General features: G+C 41.0%; 3 protein-coding genes across 3 annotated transcripts in view; 2 read left to right on the top strand and 1 right to left on the bottom strand.

Annotated features, from left to right (window-relative positions):
• Positions 1–133: 133 nt before the first annotated feature.
• tmem42a (transmembrane protein 42a) lies at positions 134–2,644 on the bottom strand. Its single transcript, XM_061776681.1, has 3 exons — positions 2,210–2,644; positions 506–652; positions 134–422 (listed from the first exon to the last, which is right to left on the bottom strand). Exons 1-3 carry the CDS (start codon positions 2,375–2,377, stop codon positions 282–284), a joined length of 456 nt encoding a protein of 151 aa, XP_061632665.1. The 5' UTR covers positions 2,378–2,644; the 3' UTR covers positions 134–281.
• Positions 2,645–2,761: 117 nt separating this feature from the next.
• Positions 2,762–6,235, top strand: kiaa1143 (KIAA1143 ortholog). Its single transcript, XM_061776680.1, has 3 exons — positions 2,762–2,977; positions 3,283–3,433; positions 4,106–6,235. Exons 1-3 carry the CDS (start codon positions 2,864–2,866, stop codon positions 4,315–4,317), a joined length of 477 nt encoding a protein of 158 aa, XP_061632664.1. The 5' UTR covers positions 2,762–2,863; the 3' UTR covers positions 4,318–6,235.
• A 6,884-nt stretch (positions 6,236–13,119) lies between these two features.
• Positions 13,120–17,953, top strand: part of LOC133479877 (IgGFc-binding protein-like) — a 55,108-nt gene continuing 50,274 nt past the window's right edge. The window contains exons 1-6 of the mRNA XM_061777390.1: positions 13,120–13,183; positions 14,501–14,551; positions 14,643–14,797; positions 14,953–15,611; positions 16,936–17,369; positions 17,512–17,675. Of these exons, the coding sequence (XP_061633374.1) occupies positions 14,503–14,551; positions 14,643–14,797; positions 14,953–15,611; positions 16,936–17,369; positions 17,512–17,675 (1,461 nt within the window). The 5' untranslated portion in view covers positions 13,120–13,183; positions 14,501–14,502. The remainder of the gene's footprint in view (positions 13,184–14,500; positions 14,552–14,642; positions 14,798–14,952; positions 15,612–16,935; positions 17,370–17,511; positions 17,676–17,953) is intronic.

Raw genomic sequence — 17,953 nt, 5'->3', positions numbered from 1 at the left:
CCATCTAGCTTTGTTTGGCTTTATCCAAGTGTGCAAAGTGTGCATTTTTGATACAATTCAGCAATTAAAATCAGATTTTTCCAATTAACACATTACACAATCACAAAAAAAAATTACTTTGTCAATACAAATGAACATCAAAATATTTACTTTTAATCTTCATCAAATGACCTGAGGTTGGAGTAATGACAGATTTATGAACGGCAAATCTTTGGTAGCAAATTCCTATTTACCCACTCACGACAAGTAACAATAAAAATATTTATAATATAATAATACAACTAGTCCGTTTTGCCTTCTTTCTGTGGCAGCGCCTGAGGCGTGGATCCATGAAGCAACAGCAGCCCACATAGCGTCAGAGAGATGCCCACCCACCACAGAACTGCTTGACACTCTCCAAAAATAAGGTTCCCCAGTATGGCCTAAATGCACAAATAATAGTAAAATGAGTATTTTGTTTCATTCACTGTATTTTTGCACCCACAGAGAGTTTGGGACAGCTTACCGACGCAATAAAGTTGCCCACACTAGAGGTAGCAGTGGCTCGTGCTGATGAAGAGCTGTAGCGAAGAGCTTTGGAGAAGAAGGTCCACATGACAGCATTGCAGAGGAACATCAGGCCGATGCACAGCAGACGCAGGGGGATGTGGAGCTGCAAACATTGTTATGACACATATTAGGGGCGTTTTTGGTTTACAAGGGACTTCGGAATTCGTTTGAAAGTTGGAAAGCGTCACAAGCGGTTTTTTTGTAGTTCCAGTGGAGCAAATGTCTCACTCTTATTTTTCTCACACACATTTCACAAAAGCCATTGACATGCATGACAAACTAGATTAGGGTATGTGTATGGTTTTAAAAATCACAATGTTGGAAAAAAAAAAAGTAATATACAGACACTGGGTACAGAAAGTATTCAGACCCCCTTAAATTTTTCACTGTTATATTGCAGCCATTTGCTAAAATCATTGAAGTTATTTTCCCCCCTCATTAATGTCCAGAGAGCACCCCATATTGACAGGGAAAAAAACATTTTTGCAGATTTATTAAAAAAGAAAAATGAAATATCACACAGCCATAAGTATTCAGACACTTTGCTTGGTATTTAGTAGAAGCACCCTTTTGAGCTAATACAGCCATGAGTCTTTTTGGGAATGATGATGAAGTTTTTCACACCTGGATTGCTCAATTGGGTTTAAGTCAGGGCTCTGACTAGGCCTTTCAAGAACAGTCACAGAGTTGTTCAGAAGCCACTTATTCATTAAATGCTGTGTGCTTAGGGTCATTGTCTTGTTGCAAGGTGAACCTTCGGCCCAGTCTGAGGTCCTGAGCACTCTGGAGAAGGTTTTTGTCCAGGATATCCCTGTACTTGGCCGCATTCATCTTTCCTTGGATTGCAACCAGTCGTCCTATCCCTGCAGCTGAAAAAGACCCCCACAGCATGATGCTGCCACCACCATGCTTCACTGTTGGGACTGTATTGGACAGGTGATGAGCACTGCCTGGTTTTCTCCACACATATCATTAAGAATTAAGGCAAAAAGTTCTATCTTGGTCTCATCAGACCAGAGAATTTTATTTCTCACCCTCTTTGAGACCTTCTGGTGTTTTCTAGCAAACTCCTTGCAGGCTTTCCTGTGTCTTGCACTGAGCAGAGGCTTCTGTCGGGCCACTCTGCCATAAAGCCCCGACTGGTGGAGGGCTGCAGTGATGGTTGACTTTCTAGAACTTTTTCCCATCTCCCGACTGCATCTCTGGAGCTCAGCCACAGTGATCTTATTTTTTGTTTACGTTTGCTGTGTGTACATTGAGAAGGGGTGGGGGGGACTTCAATGATTTTAGAAAATGGCTGCAAAATAAAGAGTGAAAATTTTTAGGGGGTCTGAATACTTTCTGTACTCACTGTACAGTGCGAATCGTGAAATTCCGCCAGTAATTGATGCCCCTCTAAGAAGTTTTATAATTGCCGATAGATGCCACAAAGTGCCTCAACTTACTTCAACATAGTTCCTTGGCAGGAATAATATATATACTATGCTAAGATCGTCGGTAAGACAACAACGAAAGTGAAACTTGATTTCTCATCAACGAGTACATGACCATCAAGCATTTTCCAACTCGGTACCCAAGACAGTTTTGCTATCGTTGCTGTCGCCTCACTCTTGGGCGCACTTTCCCCATTTTCGAGTGAGTTATTCAAAGTTTGTCTCACCCAGTGACACACACTAGGTCCATAGTGTTGTGCGTCCAACGTGCTGCTCAGCCCAATTTCACACATTTCCTTCAGGTAGTCTGCACCGAGAGAAAGTTTAGCCGATAAGGAGGCGGCAGCACCCAAACAACCCGCTAGCAATGCGTAAATAGAACCCGAAATCACCATGCCTGAAGCAGGTGGAGCGCGTTACAGTTATCGTGTTCCATTTACAGTGCTAGGGAATTTATCACGTTAAAAGCAGATGCTGAATAAACCGGTAGTTGCTCATTTTCGAAGTTAAAGTGAATTATACGTAAATGTGATACAATAGAAAGTAAAATATTTTTTTTTAGTTCAAAGGAATACAAATACAATTTTAGGACGAAATGTTTTTGTTTTTTTAAATCATGGGTTCCAAATATTTACAGAAAATGTTGCCAATTTGATGTTATTTTGAAGAAAAAATACGTGATCCGGGTCCCGTGTTCGTAAATTTTGTCTTTGCCAGGAGCCACATGAGCCTCACTTCTACCAATTGCAGTAGCTACCAAGGGTCATGTGACATGATGGGCGCATTTTAATGACGTATTATTTTTGCGACTGTTTGAGATCCTGCGTTGAAACAACACTTTAGCTGATTTTCCAGGTTTACTCGTGTCTTGTTGCCCCGTGATGAATAAAAGCAAAGGTAATGGTGTGTCCTGGGTGAAGCCAGCGGAACCCTCCTTTTTAAAAAAGTTTAAAAATGACGTTGGCTACAAAGAAGGGCCGACTGTTGACACAAAGGTACGTGGTATACAGTTGTGTTTTGTGGCTAATGTGAATCATGGACGGTAGCGGTCAGGATGCGGTTAGTTTGAAACGTTTTGAACATCACACGGACTGTGCAATTGCAATCTCCCGCTTCGTAAATAATTAAAAGTAATGAATATAGAGTCCTCACTTCACACTTGGCCACAAGGAGGCGGCTATTGAATATATTTACAATAATAATACGCCTGTATATGTACAATGTCGTGCGGTCTGACAGACTGTTTGAATTTCTTAAGTAAGAGTGTACATATGTGCCATATTTTATATGACCCGTGCAGCGTCAGGAGATGCCGGCACTGGATGATGACAGTGGCAGTGATCGAGAAGATGAGTTACCTCAAGTTGTTGTTGTTAAAGATGGAGACATGACCTCAGAGGAAATTAAACATCTCAAGGAAGGAATAAACCCTAAGGGAGATACAGAGAAAGGTAAGCATTTAAAAAATGTAATTATTATTATTATTATTATTATTAGAAGTGTGGGCTGAAATAAGTATATCCCAGATAACACGTTTACACATTACACATTTTGTTTTTAACTTGTATTAGTTGATACAGTGGAATCTTATCGTACCGTACCGTATCCAAAAACAATATGTGCAGGGATACTTATGTGTTTGTAATTTAAAAAATAAATAATAATCCCCACTTTAATTAATGCTAAGTGAAAAACAAATACTGCTACAGGATCAAACAGTCACCATAATAAAATCTTAACTAACTGTACAGGAAATGTAAATAGTTTTTTTACATTCTTAGCTTTTATACTAATAGAAAATAAATCAAGTATTATAAGACTAAATAAATCTACAATAAAGTACAAATACCCAAACTTTGGTGTTGCTTGACATAGGTGGCACGAACACAGAAGGCAGGCTTTCTGAAGGCAGCTGGCTTCATGCATTACGCTTTTTAACATTCATTGCAGGAGCGCTAAAAAGTGTAACGAGAATGGGATGCGATGTTTAATTCTGGAAAGGTCTCCTAATTTAGACGCGTTCGGCTTTTGGGGTTCTACTGTAAATTGCTTTTATTTCATTTTGTAATTGGGTGATTTTGAAAGACCTGTTCTAATGAACCACACACCCATATGGCTCACAGGCGACGAACCTCCCTCAGATGGTAAAATCCTGTTCAAGAAACCAGCTAAGCGCTCCTCCACTGACAAATTTCAAGGAATAACTGCCAGCTCCAGCAAAAAGAAGAGGGATGCAGTAAAGAAAGAAGAGAAGAAGGATGTGAATTCTGGGAAAAAAGTGAAAAACAGCAGCCTTTTGTCCTTTGGGGGGGATGAGGAGGAAGAGGAAGACTAGTATGATACTCAGTTTTGATGCTCATTTAAGCAATTGAATTGAAATTAATGTGAGGAACGGCATAAGGGGACTTGGGGGGGGGGGGGGGGGGAAATACATGGTGTGACAGTACTTGTGTTTTTGTGTTTAGCCCAACTGTAAATGGTCTTTAATTGTCCCCCCCCCCCCCTTCATTCATTCATCTTCCGTACCGCTTATCCTCACTAGGGTCGCAGGGGGTGCTGGAGCCAATCCCAGCTGACTCTGGACGAGAGGCAGGGTACATACACCCTGAACTGTTCGCCAGCCAATCGCAGGGCACATATAAATAAACAACCATTCACACTCACATTCATACCTACCATGCATGTTTTTGGGAGGTGGGAGGCAACTGGAGTACCTGGACAAAACCCACGCAGGCATGGGGAGAACATGCAAACTCCACACAGGCGAGGCCGGATTTGAACCCGGGTCCTCAGAACTGTGAGGCAGATGTTCCAACGAGTATGCACTGTTCCGCCTGTGTTTTTTTTTTGTCCATTCTGCCTGTTTTGTTTTTTTTTCCCCCCTAATCACTTTCAATTTCACGACATCATGAAAGTCATTTCTTGCTCATGACTAATTCAGAATTCTAAGACAATGCTGTAGTGTCACTTTTTAGTTAACCAGTAAAGGCCAAGGCAAATCATCAAGGCATAATTTAGGCATATACAGAAAGTCCTCGATTTACGAACGAGTTCCGTTCCTACGCTGGCGACGTAACCCGGATTTCTGCGTAAATCGGATTTCATACATACATTAGAATAATAAAATAAGATCTGTACTTACCATTACTGCTCTGAGGAAGCACGTGCAGGTTCTACTGGCCACAATGGTGCTGGGGACAAAGTGGCGGACGAGGCAAGGACGTCGTAGGTCGAGTACGTCGTAACTCGAGGACTTCCTGTACTGTATATGGCTGGAGTACTGTACTCATTGTGTCTATAGTTTCAATTTCAAAAAACTAGTTTACAGTTGTTATTAAATCTCTACGTATTTGTATTTAAGGTGGCACGATGGCTAACTGGTTAGCACATCCTCCTCACATTTCTGAGATGCCTGCGTGGGTTTTCTTTGGGTACTCCGGTTTCCTCCCACATTCCAAAAACATGCGTGGTACATTGATTGAAGACTCTAAATCGCCCGTAGGTGTGAATCTGAGTGCAAATGGTTGTTTGTATGTGCCTTGCGATTGGCTGGCAACCAGTTCAGGGTGTACCATGCCTCTCGCCTGAAGTTAACTGGGATAGGCTCCAGCACGCCAGCGACCCTAGTGAGGACAAGCTGTACGGGAAAATGGATGGATGGATTTGTATTTCAAGGTATTATAAAGATAAACACCTTGGGCCCAACACTGGTATGGTTTGCTATCACACCTGAATAATAGGTTTCAAATACCATCAATATCTGTACTGAATTGTCAAATTTGAAATCAATATTTAGCTCTTTACTCAATTTGATGTCTTCGGTTTATCAAGAAACCTATGTATTACCTGTATTAATGTAATGAATTACTATATTATGTTCTTGGTTCCTGTTCCAGTTATCATCAACAAAGTCATCACACTCCTGGCTCAGTAGTCCCAAATGGGATGTAGCCGTGATAGCAATGAACCCTCTCCACTGTTAAACTAATTTAAATTTCACGTGAAAGTAAGTCTATTAGGATTGTTCAGTAACACGGCTCCTGCATGTACATAGTAGGTCTGTATTTGTTGTACAATTGTAGTGTAAAGTCCCATGGTAGAATCTTAATACATTCAATTATGCATTGAATGTATATTTTCTAGCTTCAAAGGGAAGCTGTCAATGTCTCAGTGCATTAGTTTTAATGCAATTATATATTTTTATGTATTATTTGATTTTTATGCATCATCTGAACATTAAATATTTCAATCTAGTTTGTGTGTTGTTGCTTTTTTTTTATTTTTTTTTATCTGTTCTGTTCAACAGCTGTCATGCAATGCAAAATTTATAGGCATTTTCCTCACTGCTCATAGCACAGTGTAGTCCAGCGTTGACTAACCCACTCGTTGTCTATGTGCTGGCGCAGCGCCATGGCAGCTGGCAGCGCACAAGGTGGGGCTGCGATGAAGATTGGCTTGGACCTGAGATTTCAGATTTGACTGCGGCAATCACATCGTATTTTGCTGGTAAACATTTGTCTGAAAAGTAGCGGCGGCAGAACACGCCTACTGCTTCCATATGGGAAAATAAGTATGAGTGTATGTGTGTGGCGACACTGTTTCCCACTAACTCTAACGATATTTGATGCATTATCTGTCCAATAATTATCACTCATCCCTTATATCTGTGTGTGTGTGTGTGAGAAGCCACTTATGAAGCCACTCCTTCGTTCCCCGGGCGGTGTGTTTGGGATCATTGTCATGCTGAAAGACCCAGCCGCGTTTCATCTTCAATGCCCTTGCTGATGGAAGGAGATTTCACTCAAAATCTCACGATACATGGCCCCAGTCATTGTTTCCTTTCCACAAATCAGTCGTCCTGGTCCCTTTGCAGAAAAACAGCCCCAAAGCATGATGTTTCTACCCCCACGCTTCACAGTAGGTATGGTGTTCTTTGGATGCAACTCAGCATTCTTTCTCCTCCAAACATGACGAGTTGAGTTTTTACCAAAAAAAGTTCAATTTTGGTTTCATCTGACCATATAAAATTCTCCAAAGCCTCTTCTAGATTATCCAAATGTTCTCTAGCAAACTTCAGATGGGCCTGGACATGTACTGGCTTAAGTAGGAGGACACGTTTCGCACTGCAGGATTTGAGTCCCTGGCGGCTTAGTGTGTTACTGATGGTAACTAGGTCCCCTCGTGTGGTTCTGGGATTTTTGCTCACCGTTCTTGTGATCAGTTTGACCCCACGGGGTGAGATTTTATATGGAGCCCCAGATTGAGGGAGCTTATCAGTGGTCTTGTATGTCTTCCATGTTCTAATAATTGCTCCCACAGTTGATTTGATCATACCAAGTTGCTTACCTATTGCAGATTGTCTTCCCAGCCTGGTGCAGGTCTACAATTTTGTTTCTGGTGTCCTTTGACAGCTCTTTGGTCTTGGCCATAGTGGAGTTTGGAGTGTGACTGTTTGAGGTTGTGCACAGGTGTCTTTTATACTGATGAGTTCAAACAGATGCCATTAATACAGGTAACGAGTGGAGGACAGAGGAGCCTCTTAAAGAAGAAGTTACACGTCTGTGAGAGCCAGAAATCTTGCTTATTTGTAGGAGATCAAATACTTATTTTGTACCATAATTTGTGAATAAATTGTTTCAAAACCAGATTTTTTAAAAATATATATATACATACATATACATGTATGTTAGTGGGGGAAACACCATTTTATTTTTAATTAGAATATTTTGATATTTTAGAGCCGTTCGGTGGTCGCAACATTCAGCTGTAGGAAACCAGAATATTTAAGATCTTGTGTGCTGACTATGTTTGTAGGGGAAAAACATGAATTTAGTAATGGGAATAATGAGATCAAGCAAAGGGCAATAAATAAGTACCATTAAATTGGGTGGATATGCAAACACAGGATTTGACTCTACAAGGTCATCAAATTAACCAACCAACTAACACAATGATGACTGGCAGACCAATGCAAGGTGCCATAGCTCAAGGAACCCCAACTGGGCTCCTCTCAAAATTATATGAAGTAAAAGTGGGATCACACTTCCAAAAATCTGTCTCAGATATACTGTACACAGGTATTTTCCAGTAGAGTCACTGATGGTGTAGTGGTACATTCGCCTGACTTCAGTGCAGGCAGCGTGGGTTCAGTGATGGTGTGTGTGTGAGTGTGAATGGTTGTCCCGTCTATGTGTGCCCTGCAACTGATTGGCGACCAGTTTAGGGTGTAGTTTGCCTTTCGCCCAAAGACAGCTGGGGAAGGCTCCAGCACCCCACAACCCTGAACACGATAAACTGTATTGAGGATGGATGGATGTATTTTCCAGCAGATCGATGAAGTAGCAGGCAGGAATCAACCAGCTCTGCAGTAAGTGGTGGCACTTGGCTGAGTAGATGTGAGGTCTTCAAAATAATTGAGACCAACCTAGACGTAAAGGTTACCTTGGTAGCACCAGGTAAAGCAGTTTTGTTTCCCTTCTATCACTGTCTATCAACGAGCACAGGGGTAAATGAAAAACAACTCTTGAGATCATGTAAGGTGAAGTCAGCTTCCTCAGACCAGCAGAATGGCGTAGCGGTAGAAGTGAGACTGAGGGCTTGAGAGGAATCACGTACCTGTCCCAACATTATGCTCAACATTTGGTCATGCTGATAGAAAAGTAAACCATGTCCGGCGAGGGTCTGAAGAACGGGTTCTGTATCTACTGGGTTAATGTTGGACAGATTTTACTATTACAGCTACGATTGAGTGGAGGACCAAGGTGCATATATGAGGTAATGATGCAGTGATATTGTTTTCTGGTGAATACGGCTGTGGCTGGAGGTGAAGGCTCCTGTTCGGAGAGGGTCGAAGAGATCCACGTGCAGGGTTCAGGCAGGCAGGAAACGCTATTTGAAGCATGTGTGGAAAAGATCATTGTACAGACATCTTGTACAAATCTTGTTCTACTACATTGATTGCCTGTGTTGTCATTGAGCAGGCTCCATAAAAAAGTATCATCAAGCTCAGATGATTTGGACATTTACAGCGGTGTGTTGGTTGCACACCCCACCTTTCAGCCAGGATCACTTTGTGTCACTTCATGGAGTCTCCTATGGAAAGCCGTTTGAGCATTTCTTCGATATATCAGATTTCCAGCTTAAGGTTCATGTACCAGTATGCACTTTGTCCTCAATAGTAAGAGAATTCACTGCACTCGTAGAACGACTGTCTCTTAGTAAAAAAAAAAAAAAAAAGACCACTACTGTTTTCCACCACTGTGTGACATTTCTGCACACTAGTACGATACCTTTGCCATAGTAGTAGGAGAATTAGATGTTTACAAGTAAAGCATTATGTCACTGGGAGTGCTAGAAGAACACATTTCTCAACTAAGTGCACTGTTTTGCCTTACTAGTAACATGTACTTGTCCGACTAGTATGCCAGATTTGTCAGATGAGTAAGGACATAGAGTTTACTATTACATGGATGTTAAGATGGCTGTCAAGAATATTGAATTAATGCTCAAATGTCTGTTTCATGTTGTCCCAGTCCTATTTACATTTTACTAAAACAAGTAAAACAAGAGCACTCGTAGAACAACTAGGCCGAACAAGTAGAACAGCTGTCTTACTGGTAATTGTGAAGTTTTTAGTACTGCGCCCTAGTGATTCTGCCAGTGCAGAGATTCTCAAATTGTGGTACAGTAATCCCTCGCTATATTGTGGTTTATTTATTGCAGATTCTGTGCATCACATTTTTTTTTTAAATCTATCAGTGTAGTACAGTTACTCACCTGCACATCTCTGGTACATTAGCTTTATTAGCTATTCGATTTTACAGTGGCTGAAATAAGTATTTAACACGTCACCATTTTTCTCATTAAATATATTCCCCGAGGTGCTATTAACATGAACATTTCATCAGATGTTGGGAACAACCCAAGTAATCCATACATACAAAGAAAGTAGAACAAATAAGATCAGAAATTAAGTTGAGTGTAATAATGTGAAATGACACAGGGAAAAAGTATTGAACACGCCAACCGGTATTTAATACTTTGTACAAAAGCTTTTGTTTACAATGACAGCTTCAAGACGCCTCCTGTATGGAGAAACTAGTCACATGCTCTAGTGTGATTTTGGCCTATTCCTCCACACAAGCAGTCTTCAAATCTTGACTGTTCCGTGGGCTTCTTTTATGGACCTTGTGTTTCAGTTCTTTCCATAGAATTTTGATTGGATTCAAGTCAGGTTATTGGCTTTGCCATTCTAGCAGCTTAATTTTTTTTTCTTTGAAACTAATTGAGAGTGTCAGCCGTGGCCCAATGGTTAAGATCATCGCCTGCCACCGTGGGGGACCTAGGTTCAAAAACCCCGACTGGACCATCCGCCAACATCCCCCGGACTCACGGCTGTGGTGTCCTTGAGCAAGACACTGATACCCCGAAATGCTCCCCGGGCGCTTCAGCTGCCCCCTGCTCCAGTGTGTTCCACTAACATGTGTATGTGTTCACTGTGATGGGTTAAATGCAGAGAACAAATTTCGTGTGCATGCATGCATGTTCATGACAATAAAAGATGATTCTTCTTCTATTCTTCTTCTTCTTCTTGGCAGTATGTTGTGGATCAAGTATCCTGCTAAAATGTCCACCCTCGTTTAATTTTCATCATCCTCGTAGATGGCAGCAGATTTTTGTCAAAAATATCTTGGTACATTTGCCCATTCATCCTTCCTTCAATCATGTGAAGGTTACCAGTACCATTTGCTAAAAGGCAGCCCCACACCATCACATTCCCACCTCCGAACTTCACTGTTGGTATGGTGTTTTTAGGGTGATGTGCGGTGCCATTTCTCCTCCGAACGTGGTGTGCATTATGGCGTCCAGACAATTCTATTTTGCGCTCGTCAAACCAGACTATATTCTCACAGTCTTTAACTGGCTTGTCCAAATGTTGTTCAGCAAACTTTAAATGCGCTTTGACATGCTTTTTTTTCAGCAATGGGGTTTGCATGGTGAATGTGCATACAGGCCATGGCAGGGCAGTACATTACTCACTATTTTCCTTGTGACAACAGTACCTGCTAATTCCAGGTCTTTTTGAAGCTCTCCACAGGTGGTCCTTGACTCTTGGACAACTCTTCCGATTATTCTTTGCACTCCTCTGTCATAAATCTTGCAAGGAGAACCAGATCGAGGCAAATTTATGGTGGTATGATTGGGTTTCGATTTACGGATTATGGCCCAAACCGTGCTCACTGGAATGTTCAGAAGCTCAGATATGCACACATAACCAATGCCACCGTTATGTTCTCCAACAATAGGTTTATGATGGTCTTGAGACAGCTCTCTGTTCTTACCTATCATGAGATGTGTCTTGATTCACACCTTGGAAATGAGACATTTTTGTAGGACATCAATTAGGACTGAATCAGCTGATATTCATTTGCACTGACAAGGGGCTGGATTGCTGTTTGATTATTGATAGATTTTAGGTGTTGTCTTGGCTTTCCATGCCTTTTTGCACTTCCCTTTCTTTGTGTGTTCAATACTTTTTCCTACGTCAGTTCACATTTTTACACAAAACTTAATTTCTGAGCTCATTTTTTCTACTTTCTTTGTATGTATGGATTACTTGGGTTGTTCCCATCATCTCGTGAAATCTTCAGGTCAATAGCACCTTTAGAAGTATATTTAGTGAGAAAAATGGTGACGTGTTAAATACTTATTTCAGCCGCTGTATAATGTGACTCATATACTGTAAGTTATACTGTAAGTCTTATTGAGTAAATTCAACTCATACATTAGATGTGTCACCAAATTGTTTTAGGAAAGAAAATGCCCGGAATGCCACTGTTTAAAACACAAGCCACAGTCAGAATTTTATGAAATAAATTCACAAATGCCTACCTTAGCCTGTCGTATAGCTAATATGTACACAACTTCAACTTTTTTTTACATTTTTTTTTTTGTATGAAAAAAAGCCAGTACAGTACACATTTGTTAAACTAACGTGCCACTAAAGCGCATATTAGTAGTATGGATATCCTTGTGTACACTATTAATGAGCTCAGCCATGTCCACCTTTAGTACATATTGTTTTAAGAATCTCCATTGCCGCTGCCACATTGCGAGTCACTGCTGTTTATTGCTAAACACAATTATATAGTTGATAGTGCTAAATTATAAATAAGTTATTATTATATATCATGGGGAGATTAAAGGTGGTTATGGTTAATCATAATCATGGTTTGTGTGTAAGCCTGTCAATATTCTCATTCATTCGGGTCATTTCATTGTCAGGGCATTGAATCGATCGCAACTGGACTGTTGTGGTTTTCTTAGAAGAGGTTTCGCTGCTCTTCTCACTTCTGTGTGGAGTCAACATGTTCACTGTGTTGTCTACAAGTACTTCGGCTTCCTCGCACAGTCCAAAAACATGAATGTTAGGTGAACTGAATATAAATTGCCCGTAGGTGTCTGAATGTGATTGTGAATGATTGTCTTCAGTATGGACAGTCCTATGACTGACTGGTGATCAGTCAAGGGTGTATGCCACCTCTCAATCCCAAGGAAGGGTGTTACTGTCAGCATGCAACATTAGCCAACCATGACTGGTTAAATAATACCTAAATAAACTTGAGTTTAATATCATCATGCAGCTTTATGTCTCTGTCAACCGGGCGTATTGCTGTTATGCTTACCTTTACTTACAGGATATAAACTCCTGACATCATTTTGTCAAAGTGCCCTTTGACTTACGTGCAATGATGCATATGCAATGCAGGGAGGCGCATTAATCTGTTTATTTCCTATATTTCTTGTGCACATTTATCCTTTTGAAGTGAATAGTATGCACCCAGTCCAGCGTGTACACGGTTTCTTGAACCAAAGTCAGGTAAGATAGGCGCGAGCCGAATGAGGTTAATGGGATGGATGGAATGAATGCAAGTAAGATGTTAATGATTTTATATTAAAATAACATCTTGTGTTCATCATGACTGGATGACTTACTTGCTTGCTTGAACGGGCTCCACCTTTCCTTTTGTTCCTAACCATAGCGCAACAATAACACGCCATTCTCCTCCAATATACTTTTCATTCAGCCTTCACGGCATGTTCATTTTCTCTGTACACATCTTTGTCTTTCCCTCGCAATGTCCCTTATATAAGCGTCCGTCCTCGACTTCTCCTGATACGCAATCCATGGCCAGCTGCAGGTACAGTAATGATGCATCTTCTTCTAATTATAGTGACAGTGAACTTTAATAATAAGGATTTGAATCCTGAGTAGAGTATTTCTCTTTTACGCTTAAAGTGATCCTCTAGCCCCACATATGAAGCGCTCTTTTCCACAAGATAAGATAAAAGCAACATTTCAAGATTGATCTTGCCATGCCATTCATTATGTAGGGTACAAACTCTATCATGTTCAGACTGAGCCAATCAACTGTTTTACTAGATAAAATATTTGTATGTTTTACTAGTGGTGAGTTCTTTGTTCCCTAGTGTTTGGTTTTTTTTGTTGTTGTTTTTTTTTTTAACTTTGTGTTTAGATTTTTTGACTTTGTTAATTTAGCTTTTTCCTCCATGGTCCCTGTTTGTCTTGCTTGTTTTGGAAATTAAAATATGTTTTTTGACAAATATCAAGTCAGCAACTGTATTATTGTGTATTACATGATTGTACTGAATTGTAAATGTGCACAACATTTAACTGGCGACTGAGTAAAGGGATTTGTGCATTATTTAGACTCACAATTGCTTGTTAAAATGCATACAATACTTCAATGCATGCACAAAATAGCATCATTTTAAAATTATTTTCTGTCCTGACTCCATTAATTGTAATGGTATTTTTGATTGTCACAAAATAGGCCATAGCTGTGTGCTAAACTACTAATCTCTCCAAAACGTCTACAGGTGTTGCATTTATAGTAACTGCTGGTGGCAAATGGGAAATATCTAAGCGTACAGAGCTTTACAATAAAATAGCTGATTTGTCCATATTTAATGACAAATCTCTTTCTACACTGGAATAGTTGTGCTATGCCTTACACACTTGTGAGTTACCAAATTTACACCCACGATTCATTTACAGCTATGATTGTGCATGTGCATGCTGTTTTGGTTATTATCGTTATATGGAGTTAAAACATAAATATTCCAATAGTTTTGAGCTAATGAGAACGTGTCTGTGTGTGTGGCATTTGCCTAACATGGTCTCTGTAGATACAGTATATTGTAGTATGAAAAAATTGTGACCAGGAGGAAGCCACCCTGAGGCTTGATGTGCAAGCCACTTGTCCACTGTGCTGCCACAGTGTTTTAACATGGGTTATATGCCACCCACTTATGGACATCATTTGTCGTTTCAGAATGCACACTGAATACAAAACAAGCTTCACGACATTCAAAACAAATATAGCAGAGTTTACAATTTTAAGCAAAACAAATGTAAACTAAGTGTTTGCTGGTTTTAAAAGTTGTTGTAATTGATGTTTACATGTCTCTGACCGTTTTCATGTTTCATTTCTCAGCCATGGAATTACATCTTGTCATTTGTTTGGCTGCTGCTACACTATTGCCAGGTATTGATCTAGGAAGCAAGTAAAAAAAAATAATTTAAAAAAATCAACGTGTCAATAATTATTGTGTAATAACGCTCATGTGCCTCTCCAGTATGTCACGGGTGTTCGACAGGAAAGGAGTTCATCACGACATTTCTTCCCAACTACCAGAACTCTGCTTTCTGGCATAGAATCTTTTCTGGAAAAGACCATAAACTCCAAGTGGTTCTGACAGCAATGGGCTCTCCCGCCAATGTCCACATTCAGGTCAGAAATACGGTGGAGTGTAGTTCTATAGGTACAGTAAATGTTAGGGTAAAATATATATATATATATCTGTTGGTCACGTATATTGTTTTTGTTCTTAAGTCTTGATGTGTAAGTGTAATTTTACACTTGTAGTGTAACTTGTCAACCTGCAGGTGGCTTCTGTGGACTTCTCCATGAAGCTGACCCTCTCTGCAGGTGAAAGCCGTTGGGTTTGTCTGCCCCTCAAGGCAGAGTTGCAGCAGCACTTGGTCACCGAAAAGTCAGCAGTTAGAATTTCATCCAGTGCTGAAATCTCTGTGGTCTCTTTCAACCGGCGCCACAGGACGGGAGATGGAACGGTTGTTTCTCCAACAGCAGCACTCGGGACAGAATACCTAGTGTTCACACCACAGGGAGGCTCACGTTACATGGACAAACTTCTGGCTATTGTCAATGGCAACAGGCCAAACTCCGTCACCATCTTACCTAGTGCTAATGTGATGCTACGAGGTGGGGGGTGTTGGAAAAGTGGGAAGCCAGTGACCTTTACCCTTGCACCTTATGCATCCTACCTCGTACGGAGCCACAGCACTTGGACGGGCCTCATCCGATCCAAATTGCCTGTGGCTGTCTTAGCGGGTCACCAGTGTCTGTCGTTGGGTTCGGGATGTGAACACGTCTATGAACAGCTTCCCCCTGTGGCGAGTTTGGGTAAAGACTACATGGTGCCCAGGACAGGAAGCTGTCGGGCCACGAACTGGGCGGTGATAGTAGCGGCTGAAGACAACACTGAGCTGACGCTGCGCAAGGGTCATCATTCAACGCACAAAGAGTTGAGTTCAATATTGGCAAATTCTTTACGTTGTTTCAAATGTGCCGCACAGTGGAACCTTGCTTTAGCGGATTAATGGGGCGGGCGAGGGATGAGTCATTCATTAAAGCCAATTGAAATTGAAGCGCCTTTTTTAGTGGCCTAAAGACACTCATGGTCCAAAATTATTGTTTTGTACTTTTTGTCGTGGCCTAAAAACAACCAGTACAATAGAAAAGTATTGTAAATAAATTAAATAATTCTTCAAATGTTGGAAAAGTTTTAAAGTTTATCTAAACTTACCTGGTGCATGAGCGGGTGATAATGACATGCCGCTGGTAGAACACTGCTTTCATGAGCCCAGGCTTACTTTTTTTCACCTCCGTTACCACTGGATGCCATAGGGAAGGGCTGGACAAAAAATGTACAGTAAACTGTATAAAAAATAGCATGTTCCAGAAACAGTAGATGACATACACAACCTCATCAAGTGTATTGTAACTACACGACGAGCGCTCGCTCCAGTGAACAACTTTCACAGATGTGACTGGGTAGATACGTGAGCTGCGTGCGTTGCCATCATGGCCGCCACGTACTGTATGTGAATGCATTGCCTTTGGTGGGAACGTCGCCACATCCAACTTTGGTGCCACGTCTGTTAGCTATCTTCATACTTTAAACAACAGAATTTGGAACTAACAGACTTTGTTAACGGGAGTTTTTAGTGACAACTGGAAACTATTTTTGGACATTTTTTGGACTTTCTGTCCGTTAAATCCGAAGTCTGTTAAATCGAGGTCCGGTAAATCGAGGTCCCACTGAATATACTATCGGTACAGATTGCACAACAACTCTGAAAATTAGACACACAACGAATCCACGCTATTCGTAAGGGATAGTGACAATGCTCTGCTGTGAATAACGAAAATCCACAAGCAATTGATGCCTCCCAAAAGGGTTTGTAATTGTCCACAGATACCACAAAATGGCAACAAAGGATGGCAACTAAATGAACCTCCTCAACTCACTTTAAATTATTTTCTTGGCACCAAGCAATACGATCTTTACTTTGGTCAGAGCACAAAAAACTGTGAAGACGTGAGTTTTCAGTATATAATGGGGGATCGACGAAGATGCGGGGGTTTACTGTATAGTTTTATTAGATTAGGCATCATGCAAAGGTCTTGGGCCACCATTAGCTTTTTTTAAACTACCTTTTTTTTGACACACACTCGAACTTTCTTTGTTTTTCTCAAAATAATCAAAATCTATTTTTTTCCGTGTTTTAAAAAGTGTTGTGAAAACATCTCTTCATCTAAACAGTAGATGGCTTATCCACCAACAGGACCCTGAAGAAAGCTGGACTCGTCACCTTCCAGAAACTGATGAACAAACATCCTCTAGTCATCAAAAGCAACAAGAAAGTGATGGTGCTCCTCCTTAGCGACAACAAACCACATGACCCGTTTTTAATGTCGCTGACCCCCACCTGCAAGCTGTCCACCGACTGGTCCGTGGAGACTGTGGATGGGCTCTCCAGCACTGTGGCCATTCTGTCTGAGAGGGAGGGCTCGTCCAGTGTTAAAGTGTGTCTGAACGGACGGTGCCTGTCACCTCGGTGGAATAACTTCATTTCAGATAAACAGTGGGTGTGGTCTAATGTAGTAGTGGGGGCTCGGCAGAGTCATGTGACGGTGGAAGGTGACACACATATGGCTGTCTACGTCTACGGTGGCAAAAGTCGGTATGCGTATGGAACTGCTGGAGTTTGCTCTGCAGGTGTATATGCACACAGATTCACACACAAACATGACAACAGATTAATGCAAATTGTAACCCAAAAGAAATTATAACATATAGAATGGCTGAGTTGTATTGGCAGTTCATGTGCTGTACCTGTGACTTTGTGTGTGTCTTGTAGGAACCCCTCCCCCTACACCACCTAAGGATCCCTGTGAAGATGTCAAATGCAGAGAAATGGAACACTGTGTGGATGGAAGATGTGTCCACATGTCCACAGCAACCTGTCATGCCCTTGGTGACCCGCACTACTTGACATTTGATGGCCGATGTTATGACTTCCAGGTAAGGTTAGGACACTACCACTGACCGACTGAAGACGGTATACAGTATATAGCCAGCTAGCTATATACAGATAGCTATTGATAGATAACATGGAACGTACTGTATGTGCATATCTCATAATGCACCCACAACAGATTTTTTTTCAAGGACTTTATAAAATATTAAAAGAGCATATGAAGAGAGGGACAGACTGTTTTATAGGACCTTAATAGCTAATGGAAAGCTCTCTTAGAAAAGTTTTATCTTGAAGCACAATTTGATGAGGATCCAAGGGAACA

Source organism: Phyllopteryx taeniolatus, chromosome 6 (assembly GCF_024500385.1).
Source record: "Phyllopteryx taeniolatus isolate TA_2022b chromosome 6, UOR_Ptae_1.2, whole genome shotgun sequence".
NCBI classification, from domain to species: Eukaryota; Metazoa; Chordata; class Actinopteri; order Syngnathiformes; family Syngnathidae; genus Phyllopteryx; species Phyllopteryx taeniolatus.
The sequence above is the reverse complement of the archived record's forward strand: the minus strand, read 5'-3'. Positions and strand labels throughout refer to the sequence as shown.

Excerpts from the sequence above, each read along its gene's own strand:
- tmem42a (XM_061776681.1), bottom strand. The coding sequence starts at position 2,377 with ATGGTGATTTCGGGTTCTATTTACGCATTGCTAGCGGGTTGTTTGGGT. Across the intron at positions 653-2,209 it reads GACCTAGTGTGTGTCACTGG|CTCCACATCCCCCTGCGTCT; the intron begins GTGAGACAAACT and ends CAATGTTTGCAG. Across the intron at positions 423-505 it reads TGGGCAACTTTATTGCGTCG|GCCATACTGGGGAACCTTAT; the intron begins GTAAGCTGTCCC and ends TTGTGCATTTAG.
- kiaa1143 (XM_061776680.1), top strand. The coding sequence starts at position 2,864 with ATGAATAAAAGCAAAGGTAATGGTGTGTCCTGGGTGAAGCCAGCGGAA. Across the intron at positions 2,978-3,282 it reads GGCCGACTGTTGACACAAAG|CGTCAGGAGATGCCGGCACT; the intron begins GTACGTGGTATA and ends TGACCCGTGCAG. Across the intron at positions 3,434-4,105 it reads TAAGGGAGATACAGAGAAAG|GCGACGAACCTCCCTCAGAT; the intron begins GTAAGCATTTAA and ends TATGGCTCACAG.